Below are 18068 nucleotides of genomic sequence, written 5' to 3'. Positions count from 1 at the left end.
TCTCTGTAAACCATAGAGATGGCTGTGTGTGAAAAAACTCAGTATCAGTAGTTTCCTAAATTCTTAAACAAGCCTGTCTGGCACCTACACTCATTCCACATTTAAAGTTGCTTAATGGGACACTCAAAGTTCACTCAAAAATTCATATTCTATTATTATTTACTCACCCTCATGTTGTTCCAAACCAAGAACACTGTGCATCTCATACAGACCTGGATTAGATATGGGTGATTAATCAAAATGAAATTGCAAACACAAAGGAGCAAAGCTGCAATTGTCCTGCACATTTTATGACGTGAGTTTGGAGAAAGTATAGCTTGTCATTAGGTAAGTTTCCATCCACCTATTTGTATGCGCATTTTGGACTATACATAAAAATGCTTAATGAAAAACAAAGAATAAAGTAGGATAAACTTTTTATTCAATAAGAAGAAATTGCACATGAACTATGATGGTAACACATTTACCAAATAAATTCCAGCATTCTGCAATCATCAAAAAATTCTCATGTAAGTTGACAATTTTTGATGGACAAACCAGCAGAGCGACAACATCGCACAACACCTGAAATGTTGTTTTGGTCAATCTAAAATCTCTTAGCCAATGTCCATCAACAAAGTGGTTAGGTATTTTTTTCTCCTAGAACTGTCTTGGACATCTGCGAGCTCAAAGAGCGCCTCCACCTCGTGAACTGAGGTGGGCCGTGCTAATGCTTGAAACTCCAGGGCTGAAAAGGAGTCCCACTCCGGCCCTGGGATCACACAATGCCCAGATTTTAGCAAAAATATCAAAGTTTGTGTTCTCTGTGAGTAATAATGACAGAATTTACATTTTTGGGTGAACTATACCTTTTATTGACCCTTCTTCCCCATGTCAGCTTCCCTATGTCTAGCTGCTGCCGTGTGTTTGGCTGGTTGGATATTTGTGTTAATAAGCTGTTGAACAGATGTACCTAATAAACTGGCCAGGAAGTGTAGATACAATCATTTCCATTACATCTCTAAGGTTGCATTCATGTCCAGAATCATCAATGTCTCTAGACTTAATGCCAAAATCTTGTAACTGCATTTCAAGGTTTTCCAATAATGACATGATATTACTCTTGGTGAGCTATGCTTTTCATTAAAAAGTCTAGAAAAAGCAGTGGCCTATAGATCACAAAATCCAACCACTGGTTTACATTACCGTAACCAAACAGATATGCAACACTGTTTCAGTTTTTATAGTAAGAACTTTTTAAGAGTTTACACTGTAAACATTTCTTTCATGAGGTGAGCTCACGCAATGAGGGTTTTCCAAACGTTTTCATTCCTACCGGTAAAAATCAAATGGCGGCGCACTGTAACCCACAGACCACCTGTGCAACTGTTTTTCTGCTTGACGTCTCTTCTAAAAACTGCCATCACCTGTTCTCCATCCACACCCCGTGGACCAAAACACCGTGTCGGACAACTCCCATATCCTTTGGATGACAAGAAGTCACGCTTTTCATTTTTTGATCTGTGCTTAACCATAGCAGCTGCGACTCCTATTGAACCTGCAACATGCATCATCAACAGCCGATAAAAATCGCGTCTCGTGCATATTTTAGACCCGTGCCATTGAGTTATCTTTATCACAGCAACTGTAAAAACACACGGCCAAACTTGTTTCAGTCGCTGTCCTTTGGAAAAAGCAGAAACCCGGCTGTATTTTGACTAGAAGGAAACCTCACGCTAGACATAACAAAGAAGCAATGACAGAGGTGCAAGCAAGCCGTGAGCAAACCTATTGCAGCACCTGCAGAACTGCGGCAAGCTGTTTTTCACTTTTATTCATTTAAAGAATATGTGTTCTTGATATCAATGATTAGTTTTATTAGTTCAAGTGCTAATTCCTGATATGAGGAATAAGGAATTTATTTAGTAACAATTTTTGATATTCGGGATTACTTTTTTAATGGTAAAAAGGCAGATTTTTTTGTTTCACTAATGACATCATCACGCACATGAATAGGGTTGGATCGATAGACGATGTCATCCTCCATCGCCGATGGCCGATAGACATTAAGATTCTGAGCCGGCATCGCAATCCTCCACCCTGCTCCCTTCGCAGCAGCAACCCGCTCACGAAAAATACACACTGCCCTGTTTACACTAATATGTCTTAATTTTAAAATGGCATTTTAGAACAAAAACTACACTACATCCACACTATACTGATGAAAGGCACATCATGTGACCACACACACACACACACATTTGTCTGAGCTCCAGCAGTCAGCGGGTGCTTTGAGCACAAAACCCCAGAGAGCAGTGCACGTCAGACAGTTTATCAAGGATGTACCACTGAATCGCGTCTCACTATGGTTGTTATGATGTTTAATTAATCTTGTCTCTATCTAACGACTCTTTGGTCTATTAAAACTATCAGGTAACATGTCACAGCATCATTACACTGCTTCAATCTTTCGCTTTCACGCTTGTACTTAGTAATTTTAGCATAAACTCAGATACTGTTGGATGGTTCCTGTTGGTTGTGCACCTTTTTTTTACCAACCAAGTTTCTCGACGCCATTATATCGAAAGATCACTCTGCCTGTCATGCCAGAGTTCCGCAGAACAAGTGATTGACAGGTGGTAACTTGTGTGTAACTTATCTTTATTTATTTATGATTTGGTTATGGGTAAAACAAAGACCATGCGGGTCAGGTAGTTGAAAGGGCAGGCTACAAATAATTAATTTGTCATGAATTAATTATTCATAAATAACTAAATCACCACTGACGACGATTGTCAATCGCAATGTTTTACATTAGACATTGTACAATGCCAAATTGGTCAAGATCGACCAACCCTATTCTGATATTAAATTTGAGATTTAAATTTTGTGATCAAGAATTGATTTCTTGGTAGTTGAAATTGCATTTTCACATATAAGCTTTGTATTTCTTGTATTTTTGACATCAATAAATGCATTATGTACTTTCATGCACATTTGGTCAGTAAAGCCTGTTAGAGTAATTTATATGTATCAGGGCTGCAAAATATATTGTTTTAGCATCGCTATCGCAATGTGATCATTCACAATAGCACATCACAATTATACACAATGTTGAGTCTGGTTTATAATTACAATAAATCATTTCTGAATTATAATTTGTCATTTCGCAAGTGTTTTTTGAGGCCTGTGAATGTGTGAGGGTTTTAAAAACATTCAGGCATAACAAATTGTACCATTTGTAACTTTAAAAAATAACGATTGATTTTACTGAATTGTTTATAAAACAAAGACTATGTAATGTTATTTTACATTTGATTATTCAATTACTGTATACCTAAGTACAGTTTGACTCCTTAGAAAACAATAAAATGCTTTTTCTTAATTTAATTAGTATCTTTTTGTGTATTTCATTTATTTTTGCTCATAGATCGTTTCTTATATTTTATGCTTATAGACTCTCCTATAGATCAATGTAATCATCAATGTAATCACCCAATCTATCTAAAATGATCAATTCTTTCCAAATAGTTAGTAAACAAATTTAGTGACATTTTTATCGTAATATATATTGCAGAAAAAAATAAATAGATGATAAAAATGTCGTGCAGCCATAATATGTATATTATAAAGATGTTTGTGCTGTTTTAGTGCATAAAAAGCTTAACCAGGGACTACTGGCAAGAAGCCTGTGAAGCATCAGCTGCTTAAACAGTATTCAGGGTTCAACGCTAAGGATTTTTTCTACTGGCCCGATTTATACCAGTGGTTCAGATTTTTACTTGCCCTGCCAAAATTTTCACTGGCCCCATAAAAGAAATAAAAAAGTTAGCCACATATATTAAATAACGTTTCACGAAATAATGTCAGGCGGTTCATTCCACTGTGGCAACCCCAGATTAATAAAGGGACAAAACCGAAAAGAAAATGAATGAATGAAAATAATGTCAGTAGTTGTAGAATAGAAATATTTGAAAAATATTTAGCAGTAAAATATAGCAGTATGGAAAACGTGCACGCATTTTATTGCAAAACAAAAGGTGGCTGACTTAAAAGTGACGGCAAACTAAGCAAAACATCACCTATTTTTTTTTTTTTTTTGTCATGCTATACCTATTTAAAGGTTTCCACAAAGTTGGAAACAGACATTTCCTTTAGCCTCATAATTTAATGTCACGGTCATGTTGCCGTCTATTAAAATTTAGTGACAAGGCAGCACTGCCCTGATCGGGCCAGTAACAATTCTGTCTACTGTCCCGAGCATCTCTCACACTGGCCCTGGGCCATCAGGCAGTCCTTATTGTTGAGCCAAGTAAAGCAAAATAAATAGTAAATCTCCAGCACATGCTTTTTTACAGAGCAGCATTTATATATAAAGCTGGAGTTCAGTGTCAAGCTAGACAAAACTGCATTCAAAATCTAAATCAGGTGATAATGACACTGAGATAATAATTTTTGAGATAATGACAGTTGTTTGCGTAGCTTCTCAATTAACTGTGAAGAAAATGTGATAATATCATGTGTAATTTTTTTACTCCAAACTCACTTCATAACTTCAGTCTAGTGTTGAAGTAAATTATTCTCTGAAATAATTCTGCAGTCGTGAGATTATTTGTTACAGTGAATAAATGAGTACGTTTACATGGACACCAATAATCTGATTTTAATACGATTAGGACAATACTCTGATTAAGAGTCTACCATGTAAACATCATTTTTTGATTTATTTAATTTGATTAAACCAATATAACTAAACAGAAATCAAATTAAGACATGTGGAGTATACTGATTTTAATCGAAGTGCAGTACAGACATGTAAACACCAGAATCAAACTATTACCGTCGTGTAGGATTTTCTCTGCGTTTTGTGACTGAATATTCCATACACACTCGGCTGTTTGACACTATTCTCTGCAGCTAATGAGTCAGTGATGGACCACAGACACCTGCACTGCAAAATGCGGAGTGTTTTTTCCTATACAGCGTGTGGTATCAAATTCCATCAAAACAACACTCTTCCAGCATACTAACATCCAATATCTCGTTTGTCACGAGGGGCATGCATGAAATGTTCCTCAATGAAAGTGAAAGTGCCAAACTGCAGTTAAAGTCGACAAATTAAAAATGAATCACCTGAAAGTACATGAAACGCCGAAGGAAATGTGGATAGCGTGGTGACGCAGTCAAATCTATAGCATGTAAAACAGGATTATGAAAGGATTATTTAAAAAGCAATGCATTTAAACACCTAATCATATTATTGCCTTATTCAGATTAAAGCAAAAAATTCAACTCCTGATGTCCATGTAAACGTAGTTAGTGAAAGTGATTAAATCTTCTGTTTATAATGGAACATTGTTTCCTAGGTTTCTTATTCATGGGTGTTTGGCTTTTTCGGGTGAGAGTACCCTCTGGCCTCTGGAAATTTACTATTGATCAAACAACAGGGCTTCCCTGACTAAATGTGCGTGACAATCTTATCCTTGCTTAGTCGCGTTTGCGATTCTTTTCATTCGCCAACCCTATAAAATGTTGATAATTAAAATGTAAATGTTCTTGTTAACTGTAAATGTATTTTAACATGTTTCATCTGCATTCATAATAACCAATATTGATATCTAAATAAAAAAAACTGTTACTGGTTGGAATTGTATTTTTGATTCTGAATTTCACCTACGAAAACGTTCCGAAAATTAATTTTAATGGTATCCTATGTTGACATTTAAGTAGTGAAAAACAGTTGTTGATATGAAGTTTTGAAGTTTTATGTGTTTTAGAAGATAAAGTTTATTTCCTGATATCACTTTCTGACGATTTTAAACCCTGATAATCCTATTTCTGAGAGTGATGATTTCATTCATTCATTTTGCTTCGGCTTTGAACCGCAGAGCAGTAACATTATTTTTTATGAACATTTTTATCAGTAAAAAAATCTAATTCCTGATATCGAAAATGAGCATTTTACCTAGTTGAAACATAATTTCAATATCAAAAATGCACATTGCTTAATTTAATAAAAGCCAAAATGTCTTAAAATAGCAGAACAGCACTGTTGTTTCAGTCCACCATGCAGATAAACAACCTCAATTTGAAGATTTATGCTCCTAAAAACACAAACTACAGAACTTGGAGTGTCCACTAATGAGTCGATGAGTTAAATCAGATGTGTTTGATTAAGGAGACATCTCGAATGTGCAGTGTTGGTGGAACTCCCGGACCAGGATTGAGGATCTTTGCTTTAACCCTGAGTATTAAACTGAGCACTGTTTGTGCTACGGACATGAGTGATACAGCAAATCAAGCAGCTTGAGGAGAGTTGTGCTATTACTTTTCAGAATGACAGTTTTCACCTGGTGGATTATAAACAAATTGGATATATGTATAAACTTACAACGAAGGCAGCATTGTCGAGATATACTGTTGAAGTCAGAATTATTAGCTCCCCTGTTTATTTTTTCCCCAATTTCTATTTAAGGGAGATCAAAACATTTCTACACATGATAGTTTTAATAACTCTTTTTTTAATAACTGATTTATTTTATCTTTGCCATGATGACAGCACATAATATTTTACTAGGTTTTTTCAAGACACTTCTATACAGCTTAAAATGACATTTAAAGGCTTAATAGGGTAATTAGGCAAGTTATTGTATAACAATGGTTTGTTCTATAGACTATCGAAATATATATATATATATATATATATATATATATATATATATATATATATATATATATATATATATATATATATATATATATAGCTTAAAGTGGCTAATAATTTTGACCTTAAAATTGTTTTTAAAAAAATTAAAAACTGCTTTTATTCTAGCTGAAATAAAAAATTAATTTCTCCGGAAGAAAAAATATTATCAGTCATATTGTGAAAATTTCCTTGCTCTGTTAAACATCATTTGGGAAATGTATATAAGAAAAAAATCAAAGGGGGTTTAATAATTCCGACTTTAACTGTATATCCTGATTCATGTCTCTCAACGAATTACAACATTATAGATATTGGGAGGTGGACTAAAAGGAACTATCGAGAACATTTGACTATATTATTTGACTATATATTCAGTGAAGAATATAATATTCATATTTGACTAATTTGGATATTTTTTTTGTGTGTGTGTGTGTGTGTGTGTGTGTGTGTGTGTGTGTGTGTATGTGTATATACACACATATATATATATATATGTGATACTATAAACCAATTTATAATTGCATCTGTTTTTCATCTGCTAATCAAAGCCTAAACTCACTCAATATATACATAAAATCAATTACTACTGTATATACGTACATAAATATGATTTTTGGTTTTATAACCAATAATTTAGGAATGAGATTTTTTTTTGTATTTATCTTGGTATTTTGATTTATACAATGTTAATTTAAACACTGTTTTATATCTTTAAATTGTGAATATCTCTCTCTCTATTATCATTATTATTAATATAATTATTTTTAGTTCAGTTCAACTAACAAATCTGATGGTGTGCTTCTCTTTGTTGGGTCTTTTCTAGAATTTAAAAGCGCCCCCTGGTGGCACTATTAAACTTCATCCAATCTCCAAAGGTTTTTCGTTTTCTACTTGCTCTTATGAAATATCTCAAATCTATATTTAATATAAGTTCATTTCTACAGTTGCTTTCAATCATCTTCCCTCCATTGTTTTAGTCTAGTTACCACAGACATGGCCTTGAGTCATCTGAACCTCCTGCGGCCAGTATTGTACCGATCTCTGCCATCAGTTTTTAGGATCCCACGACTGACCAGTTCAAGAGTCTCCTTTCTGCCTCAAGTGAGCCAGTGTCCCGTGGCTCTGCCGAATTACGCCCGTCATTATGCCACAAAGAAGAGTAAAGGTGAGTGGAGCACCACAGCTACTTATCCCTCACAGAACCACAACAAAGACCATCCAGCATGGGGGTTCGAGTGGATGTTGTGTTTGTTTTCTGTAGCAGTGCTCAAGTGGATTTGGAGCCCATATGAAGCCCAAATCCTGCTTTCATTTGTAAATGTTAAGACAATCAGCCTGCATGCTGGTCACTGTCTTTCATTTCTATCTCCAGCTTTTCTTTTGAAGAAGACATTAATGTTTCTTTCTTCTTTGTTGCTTTTTTTATTTGTTAGCAAAGGCAAAAGGGCAGACAGCTAAAGTGAACATCAATGCAGCTTTGGTGGAGGATATTATCAGCCTGGAGGAGGTGAAGGAAGACATGGCTGCTGTTCTGGCTGCTCTGAAAGAAGATTTCAGCCGCAACCTCAGCGTTCGCACATCACCAGGTCAGGAACTAGACTTTGACTTGTTACCCCGTCCCTTTAACCTGAAGCCACAGTTATGCTTGGGTTAAGGTTCAATTGCAACTTTGGCAACATGCAAGCCTCAAACATGAGTTATAGCGTTTGATCAGTAATGACGTTAGTATGGAAGGAAGTGAAATAGAATGAACTGCAACTGATAGGTTGAAGGTTTAGTACTGTCAGGGGCGCCCCCTGGCCACCCTAATATGATTTTGCTGTTGATATTATTCATAAATTCACAATATATTAATAAATAAATAAATAACGAGCAGCCACAAAATTTTTGTTTATTGCCTGATGACACTAACGAAGCTCACTGCCCCTCCCCCTCACCAATCGTCGTTGACAGCACGCACACGCCTGCAATAGACAGCAGTGGTAATTTAATATTTACCTTAAGGTACATTAATAAAAGAAGCTGTATTAATAATGTTGCTCAAAAAGGAATATAGATGATGTTATTAGAGTCTGTAAAGTAAGTGTATATAAACAATGCATTTTGTTCACTTGTTTGTTTTATTAATTCCTTCATTAATTTTAGACATGTCATATACTGTATGCTGTACACTAAAAGTATGTGAAAATACCTGATATGTATATATATATATATATATATATATATATATATATATATATATGTATGTATGTATATATATATGTATGTATGAAAAAATGTTTTTAAACTTAAAACTATTGTATATATATTTTTTTATTTATTTTTTTATTTTTTTAGGAATACATTTTATTATTTTAAGAGTAATTATTTAAATGAATTAAAACCATATTATTTCATTTACCAGAAACAAAAACATAACATTACACTGAATTTAGCATTTTTTGTGTGCCACCCCAAAATTTGATGCGGCTGCTTCTGGCCACCCCTAAAAAAATTTCTGGGGGTTGCCACTGAGTACTGTCAAAGCAAGAAAAAAATATATACACCTTTTCATAAAAACAAATAAATAATTATAATATTTTATAAGTATTTTCTTACAAATGTACACTGTAAAATGTAATAAGTTGACCTTAAAAAATTGAGGAAACCGATTGCCTTAAAATTTCTAAGTGCAGTAGTGTTTACAGAGTAGTTTTAAGTGAGCAAAACTTAAAACCGTTTGTACTTTTAAATAAGTAAAAGAGAGAGTTACTGCTACTGTCAAAATGATCAATGACTTCCGGCCCTGCCCCTTTTAGGGTGAGAATAATTTAAATAGTTTCATAAGAATCTAATTACCTGAATTATAAATTAAATAATTTGATTATAAACTAATTACTGGAATTATAAAATGTAATTTACATTTTTTTACTTTCACATTGCCTGACTTCACAATAAGAAGAATTGCTGACAACTTCGTCCAAACTACATCTTACAGCCAAAAACATGTAGTATATCTTTTGTTATTAACTACATAACGAGAAAGAACCCTTGAATGAGGTAGAAAATGTACATATTTGCTCACCTGGGAATTGAATTTGAAGGGAATTAGCAATTTCTCCTCAACTTTCTTTTTTAGCTTTCTGTATGAAACAAGAAACAGACACGGGTGCTCCTGTCAAACCACCACTAGTTTTTCCTCCATTTCTAAAACATACCTAAAACATTTTTGTTGTCTAAATATTGTACGGTACTGTAAACCTAAATTAGTAAGCAGAACTCATAAATTGTATGTAACTAGATCCAAAAAACATATACGGTACTGAAATTAACTTTATTATTCATTCATTTTCTTTTCAGCTTAGTCCATTTATTATTCGGGGTCGCCACAGCGTAATGAACCGCCAACTTATCCAGCTTGTTTTACACCGCGGAAGCCCTTCCAGCTGCAATCCATCTCTGGGAAACATCCACACACACTTATTCACACTCATACACTACGGACAATTTAGCCTACCCAATTCACCTGTATTGCATGTCTTTGGACTGCGGGGAAATCCGGAGCACCCGGAGGAAACCCACGCGAACGCAGGGAGAACATCCAAACTCTACACAGAAATGCCAACTGATGCAGCCAAGGCTCGAACCAGTGGCCTTTTGGCTGTGAGGCGTCAGCGCTACCTCCTGCGCCACAGTGTCACCTTTACTTTATCAAGAAGTTGTAAAAACAAACTGTTTTAGGTTATGCTCACAATTGGTTTCCTCAATTTTTTTTAAGGTAACACATGACCATACAAAAGTTGTAAATACAAATTATTGCAGGTCAAGATTACTTGAAACTATTTAGTTTAACACATAATGTGCTAAAAAGTTGGGACTACTTGTTTAAATGTAGTAAGGTGAACAAACTTATTCATAATAAGTTAACTGCTCTTAATTTTGTTAGTGAAAGCAGCTGTTGCTTTTTACAGTGTATAAAGTATAAACAATTTTAAATTCAGTAAAAAATGCAGTAATATATTCTTTAAAATAATACTTTTATTATCTTTTCATGTTTTTATTACTCCGTTATCATCAAACTATTAAAGGGCACCTATGGTAAAAAATCTACTTTTCAAGCTGTTTGGACAGATCTGTGTGTTGGTATAGTGTATAGACCGTCATACTGGGGTGATATGAACACACCCATTCCTTTTTTTTTCAATTTAACTACAAAAAAAGGGTCGGCCAATTGGAGCTGTTTTCAAATCTATCGCACTATTACGTAGGTGTGTGATCCCCCCGCCCACCGAATTGATTGACAGCTGCGCGCATTAACATGTTCCGGTAGTCACGTGTATATGTCAACAAGACCAGACAGACATACTCAAAGCAACCGGGAATAAAAGCTCTGTTCTGTTCGCTAGGATCAGCAATCATCATCAAATGTGATTAAGAGTAAGTTTCACATGTTTAAAGTGTTTTAAAACAGAGTATGCGTGTAATTAATTACAGCGTTTTACTTCAGCTTTACTTCATCAGCACAGCCGCGTGTCAGAACAATTATAAAAGAAGACGCTTCAATCCCGGTTTGTGGAAGTTAAATCAGGTTTATTTTGTACATTAGCATAACAGATATCCACACTGTACTGGAGGTTAGCCTTAACTAAGCTAAGCGCGCTCTGTCTGTCTGTCTGTCTGCCTGCCTGCCTGCCTGTGTGTGTGTGCGTGTGTGCGCACGCGCGCGTTAACTTTGTAACGATATTGTGTGTGACTCATCAATGCAACTTCACAATACTGATTAGTAAAGGTTTGTTCTTACTGTAGTATCTCACAAACGCTACGTGAGACCTTCTTCCTTTATGTCTGTCTGTTGTCTGACGCAGCTGAGGGAGGAGGCATGTAGAAATAGTGGGCGGGAAAGACTCGGCTTAAAGGCGCAGTACGACAAAACCACCTCCTGCTGGAAATCAGTATAAAACAGCATCTTGTAAAAGGTATAATGAAAAATCTGATGGGTATTTTGATCTGAAACCTTATATACACATTCTAGAGACGCAAAAGGCTTATATTAAATCTGAAAAAAGCGGTAACTTAGGTGCCCTTTAAATAAATCTACTTTTAAATTAGTCTGAAGTGATTCACAGAAATAAATTTCAATTCTGAGACCATTAACAAACTGAATTCACAGATTATCCTTTCTTAGGTGATCAGACTTCTTGCACATACTCTAGTATAAACTTACTTTGTATTCAGTAAAAAGTGACACAACCTCATGGCATTTGATGTTATCATCTTCATCAGTGAACTCTAGTCAAAAAGAATCAGAATTTAAAGTGTCAGAGATTGCAGACTTGTGTCAATCCTAATGTAACCCACCTCTCTGCTATTCACAAACAATTCTGAACACCTTGATTAGCCTGTTCTAGTTCAAGAACAGCTATGTTTGGTTAAGTTTCAAGTGAAACTCATAAGGACAGGACTGGAGTTGAAGAGCCCTGATCCACATTATCAATGTCACAGAGGTTACGCGAGGCTAAAAGAGTATTGTGTTGCCTCGTCCTCCCATGAGGATCAATGCACACCGATCCACCTTTGGACGTTCTGGTCATGACCATTGTTCCACAAGGTGGGGTCACTGTTTGCGATCCTACTTCCTGGAGTACGTCCAGGTTGACCCTATTCATTCCAGTCCAGTCCCTAAAGACCGCACAGTTGGGCATTTGGGACTTGTACAGTCCATGTTCTTCCCTTTCACCTCCTGACCTTTGCAGTCCTTCCCTCCCTGCTCCTTGATCCAGGACCAAGAGTGAATATGGAAAGATGGCATGAAGTTCTCGAGCAAATGATAGTATCATCTGGATTTAATTAAGCAGCAAGTTTATTATGAAGGACAAGAGAATCACCTTGGCCGAGGGAAGGAGGTTGTGGAGTGGGGGATTAATGTGGTGACCTTGTGTCTGGGCACACTACACAAGGATTACGGCCTGTCAGTCTGTCATCTATAGGATAGACTGTTTGCACTTGGATCTCCACAAATGTGCCTTCTCTTGTTCCAGATAAATCTCCCATCAGAGGACATCGCTTCATGAGAAAACATTTGTATTTTTCCAGACACCTCGTATCTAGGACAAGGGTTCAGTTGTTTTATTTCTAGCAAGTCAATCTGAAAATCTCTGCAATGTTCATTTAAGGGTAAAAGCGTACAAAATAGAGCAGTATACAGTTATTGAACATATTTACTTCTAAAATAGTTGTTTAGTAGGGCTGCGCATTAGTAATACACTGTTCTGCTTTCACAACTAAGAACCAGTGACTATCAGAAAAACAATATAGTTATAAAATAACACAGTAAATGTAAAAAAAAAATAATAATAATAAAATAAATATATAAACAACAACATAAAACTAACTACAAAGGTATTAAATAAATATTAATAAAAACATAATAAAAAAAACTTTATTCCTCTGCTGCTTCAATATAAATAATGTCAATATAATTCAACAAGGGTTTCCAAGTTTTGTAAACAGATTTTAAAGACCCTCTTAATGAAAACTTTATTATTATTTTTTTCTAATTTTAATCACAAACAAAATTATTTTATCCATTTGTCATATGAAGTTGGAGTGCTGTTAGAGGGTTTGGAGTGGCTGATCTGTTAAAAGTTTTTTCAAAAGTATTGAATATTTGAGACCAAAACACTGTCAATTTTGTCCCTACACGATCTTAATCCAGCTTCTCAACGATTCAGACATTTTTAAGTTTAGGAGAGAAGCATAAAGACTGTTGCACAAGTCATTGTTTTATGTGTGTTGTTCAACAACGTGGACACCTCCAAATGGTGTTGAAAGGGTCACATACTGTTTTTTTTAATTATAAGGTAATTCAGCCAGAAATGTTGTTTTTCTCTTCCTGTAATGATGATATATTTGCGGTAGACTTCTGATCACTTTACTGTGCATAATGACCAGGACATATTTAATGCTGATTCAGGTCCACCATCACAAGTACATACAAACTTTAGCAGTTTAACCAAAAGTAGTCCATATGTTTGAGAAATAACAATAATAATAGCCTACTCAAATTCCTTTATTTTACATCTACGAAATCTTGAGAAAATCCTGATCTTTATTTTTAAGTCAAAAAAAATTTGATTCTTATTTTAGCCAGAATTGTGCAGCCCTAGTGTTTAGTCAATTATGTAATTGAATGTGATCCAGAATTTTCTCAAAATGACAAAATAATCAACTAAAATGGCCGCGGTGAGAAAACTGCAGTTGAGAGGGGGCTGTTGTACATTTATTGTTGAGATATTGTTGAGAGGTTTAATTCTCAGTACCACCTAGAGTTATAGGTAGATGCAATGTTTTTTTTTTTTTCTGTTTTTTTCTGTTTTTTTTTTTGTGTCCTACTTTTTTTGACAGTGGTGTTTCCAAACCAGGCACTAAACTCCTAATTTATCCTATGGTGCTCCAGCAAATGGTTAAAGGGTCAGACTTGCAACCCAAAGGTTGTGGGTTTGAATGCAGAGGACATATTTTGAGTATCAGTGTTGGGGAAAGTTACTTTTAAAAGTAATGCATTACAAAATTGAGTTACTCCCCCAAAAAAGTAACTAAGTGCGTTACTTAGTTACTTTTTATGGAAAGTAATGCATTATATAACTTTTGAGTTACTTTTGCATTACATTTCCTTATCTGGCTGAGATTCGATCTCTTTCAGATCTTGCAGGTGTTTTTTTTTTTTTTCAGCTTTTTCTATAGAGAAGTTCTGCATTTAACAGCCACCTATGTATCCTACACCTTCATTTACCTTTAAAAAATGTAGGACAAAATTATATTTTAAGAACTTTCTGAGCCTTGACCTGTATACATGATGTATACAGAATTATGACAGCATGTAAAGAATTGTATTTTGTACATGTTACTAGTTAAGTAAATTCACTGTCAATTGAGATAAAGGGCATACTCGCACTATGTACAATTGCCTTGAACTGGGCCAAAGCACGCTTGTCCTCTCTCCCGTCTCCCCTGACGGCCCGCACTCACATTACATTCGGGCCTGTGCACGCCTATGTCATCGATGATGCGCTGTTCAGTAATCGATTTCGCTCAGCACAGTGGAGATCTCTTTAGTTCTATTGTTTAAGTCATTTGATATGCAGTGACACAGAGTCAAACACTTCGCCGAACAGATCAGCCACTTTAAACGCTCATAAACAATCATAAAGTCCTCAGGCTGCAGGAATTAGGAGGTTTGCTGAAGGTGCAGCTGTCGTGCAGTGAGGGGTTTGCGTCTTTAATAAACTACGACAGTTTGCGTTCATTATTCAATCGGAATGATTGATTAATCCATATGAAACAGTCCCGTAAAAGTCATTTCTCGCTTAAAGTTTCAGGGCTCAGGCACGTTTTGCACTCACACGTCCAAGTGAACCGCGCTCTGGCACACCTCTTCCAACTGGGCATGGGCATGGGCATGGTTCGGATAGCATAGTGTGAGTAGGCCCAAAGACTGCAATAAAGCCTAAGAGTGCGAACATGGAAGAATCTATTAGACAAAAACAGATTTGAAACCTTTAAAACAGTAAGACAATAAAAAACATCCACAAATCAGAATAAATCTTTGATCTTGATACATTGAATAAATTGCTTCCTGTGGCCTTAACAAATGTGTAAATCATTTCCCAAAAGATAAAAAAACTTACTTATTATTATTAATACTTATTATTAACTTATTACAAAACGTGGTCGCTTCTACAGTAACATTAGACAGCGGCTGCATATCCACAACAATAAAAGCAATAAGCATTTTTTAGTTTAGTGGAATTAATTGTTTTACCTGGAGAATGTGATCTGATGTCAATTATAGCTGAAAGTAGGCTGCAGGTGAAGTGCTAAGCATCCATTTTTTTCTGTATTTTTATGTTGTGTGTTTCGCAGTTGTCAAGTGTTTTACTTGCACAATCTACACTTAACAACAATCCACTTCTTTTATTTGAGTTTAAATAACAAGAATCCACTGCAAAAAATGTAAGTCTCCGGCAAGCCATTGTTTCTGTTTCTAACTGTCTGTAGTGATGATGGGCGATTCGCAAATGAATCGTTTGTTTTAACCAGATCTTCTAAGTAAACCAGTCGAACCAGTCATGAAACGGTTTGCGTCTTTAGTAAGTACTAACATACTGTGTGATTCAACCTAAGGTCATTTTTATTCCGCAATATGTTTAATAGCGGTGTCAAAATTAATCGTTTCTTCGGTGCACCGCGATGCAGACGCGGACAATTCGGTATCGGTTCAGTAGTAATCATAACCGGTTATTACTGACGTCATTTACCTCATATGCGCTCTGTCGCGAGGGAGGCGATCGTGAGTATTTACAGCGCTTTAACTACTTAAAACTCATAAACTGTGCACAATTTCACTGTGTGTGTTTGCTGGATCAGTCTTTCACTGACATATACAACAATAGCCCCTATTTCACTGAGATCGATAGAATTAAAGTAGCCTACTCCATTTCTCTCTTTCTCTCTCTCTCTCGCTCTCGCTTTCGCTCTGTCTCTCTCTCTTTCTCTCACACACACACACACACAGTGGCCCATTTGGCCTGCTGGGGTGGCTTTTCTTCTCCTCTCGGCTGTTTTACAGCATTACGTTTGGATACAGAAACGAGCGCGTGTCTGCAGAGTTTTCTCCATCTTGTCTATCATACATCAGCTGTGAGATCGCCGCCTGCCGCTTATCAGTGTCACTTATCTGAAGAGCGCAGCGCGCAAAAGCCAATCGCAACCATTTTTGTTGAGGGTGTGACCAATCAAAGAGGTGTAAGAGAACTAGACAAGGATCAGAAATTGAGCTGGATGTTTATATTTGTTTATATTATTTGCTAAATGCTCGTTTTGTTTAAAGTTAGTTTATATATCTGACTGTTTGTATTAAACGACAAAATTGTATTACAAATAATATATAAATATAAATATATTCATACATTTTAATACAAGAACTGCTGCTGTGAAGAAAATATAAAACTGTGTATGGAAAGCATCGTCAATGCACCGAGATATCGAATTGAACCGAATCGATGGCATGATAATCATAACCGAACCGTGAGACTAGTGTAGGTTCACAGCTCTAATGTTTAATAGAGCCAATTAAGCAAAGTAAAAAGTTACTCGCGTTACATTTTTTAAAAAGTAACTCAAATAATATTACTTAATTTTTTAAAGTAATACGTTATATTACGTGTTACTTTAAAAAAAGTAATATTGTTACGTAACACGTGTTAATTAAAAAGTGTTACCCCTAACACTACTGAGTATTGTTAATAAATCTTGGGCATCTTGGGCACTTCAAGAATAGAGGTGGATGTTTGCACGAGATCTGCATTTTGGCTCTCCAGAAAGTAGTCACATCAAAAAATTATATATCACCTTGTACAGTATTACTTTAAAGCTGATAGCTTTACAGTATTAGACATGAATAAAATGCTATTATTATGGTTTATAATAATGCTATTATAAACCATGCTATTATTTACAAACATCAGACTTCAAAAGGAATTGGATTTCCAAATCAAAGAAAGATGTCCAACTCATAGAAGCCGAAGCCACAGTCCCACTCCAATTATTTATTCCCACAGACTAATAGTAGTCATTACTTGAAAGCTGACTTCAGCAAATTGTTTCAAACACCTGAAACAAAAAAACAGCTTGTCCTTTGATCTTGTTTGAGGTATACTACAGTCTTAACTTTAACCAGTTATGCTTCTGAATATTAGCCAACCTCTTAAAACAGAAAGGATAACAGGTGGTTCCCTGACCAGGAAGAGCCCATTTGGCTAATAGCTTCCCTGTTAAATTCAGTGTTTTTTAGTGGAGGAAACAGCAATATGTTTCATGGAAGCATTAGCAGATGTGAACATTTCCAGATAGCACACACACAATCTGAGGTGAGTTCCAGAGACGTTTCTCTGCATACCTTTGCTCATGACAAGATTGAGATTTTTGTCCCATAAGCACTGTTGAACCAATCAGAGATTGCGCAGATGCTAGTTTTCAAGGATAGCGAAGTATAATTTTCTTGGATATTACCGTTCAAGTAGCTGACCGACAAAATTGTATCTGTATGGAGAATTGAGAGGGTTTTATATACAAAAGTCACATGCAGGTTCTCTTGTGAAAGATCAAAGTGTAATGGAGTGTTTCAGTGTTCTCCTGAAGTGTGGGATAAAATAAGGTAAGCCTGGGGACAAAGGGTGAGAGACAGAAACATTGCTGCGTGAGGTAAGGCAGATGAGGGAAGGAGACATGCTGGCGAAATGTTCTGGTTTTCTGTCTGAAGAGAAAGACTGGGTGCTTTCATCCCTCAAAGAGAGCGAGACATGTCGTCACAACAATCATCGAAATGAGTCTCTTCGTTTGCAAC

General features: G+C 35.7%; 1 protein-coding gene across 2 annotated transcripts in view; it reads left to right on the top strand.

Annotated features, from left to right (window-relative positions):
* Positions 1 to 18068, top strand: part of mrrf (mitochondrial ribosome recycling factor) — a 43412-nt gene that overhangs the window by 5887 nt on the left and 19457 nt on the right. For both annotated transcript variants that reach the window (XM_073913747.1, NM_001002174.1), the window contains 3 exon segments: positions 7509 to 7560; positions 7663 to 7850; positions 8119 to 8271. In XM_073913747.1, the coding sequence (XP_073769848.1) occupies positions 7679 to 7850; positions 8119 to 8271 (325 nt within the window). In that variant the 5' untranslated portion in view covers positions 7509 to 7560; positions 7663 to 7678.

Source organism: Danio rerio, chromosome 10 (assembly GCF_049306965.1).
Source record: "Danio rerio strain Tuebingen ecotype United States chromosome 10, GRCz12tu, whole genome shotgun sequence".
Lineage (NCBI taxonomy): Eukaryota > Metazoa > Chordata > Actinopteri > Cypriniformes > Danionidae > Danio > Danio rerio.
Note: the sequence above shows the minus strand (reverse complement) of the source record. Positions and strands in the feature narration are given on the sequence as shown.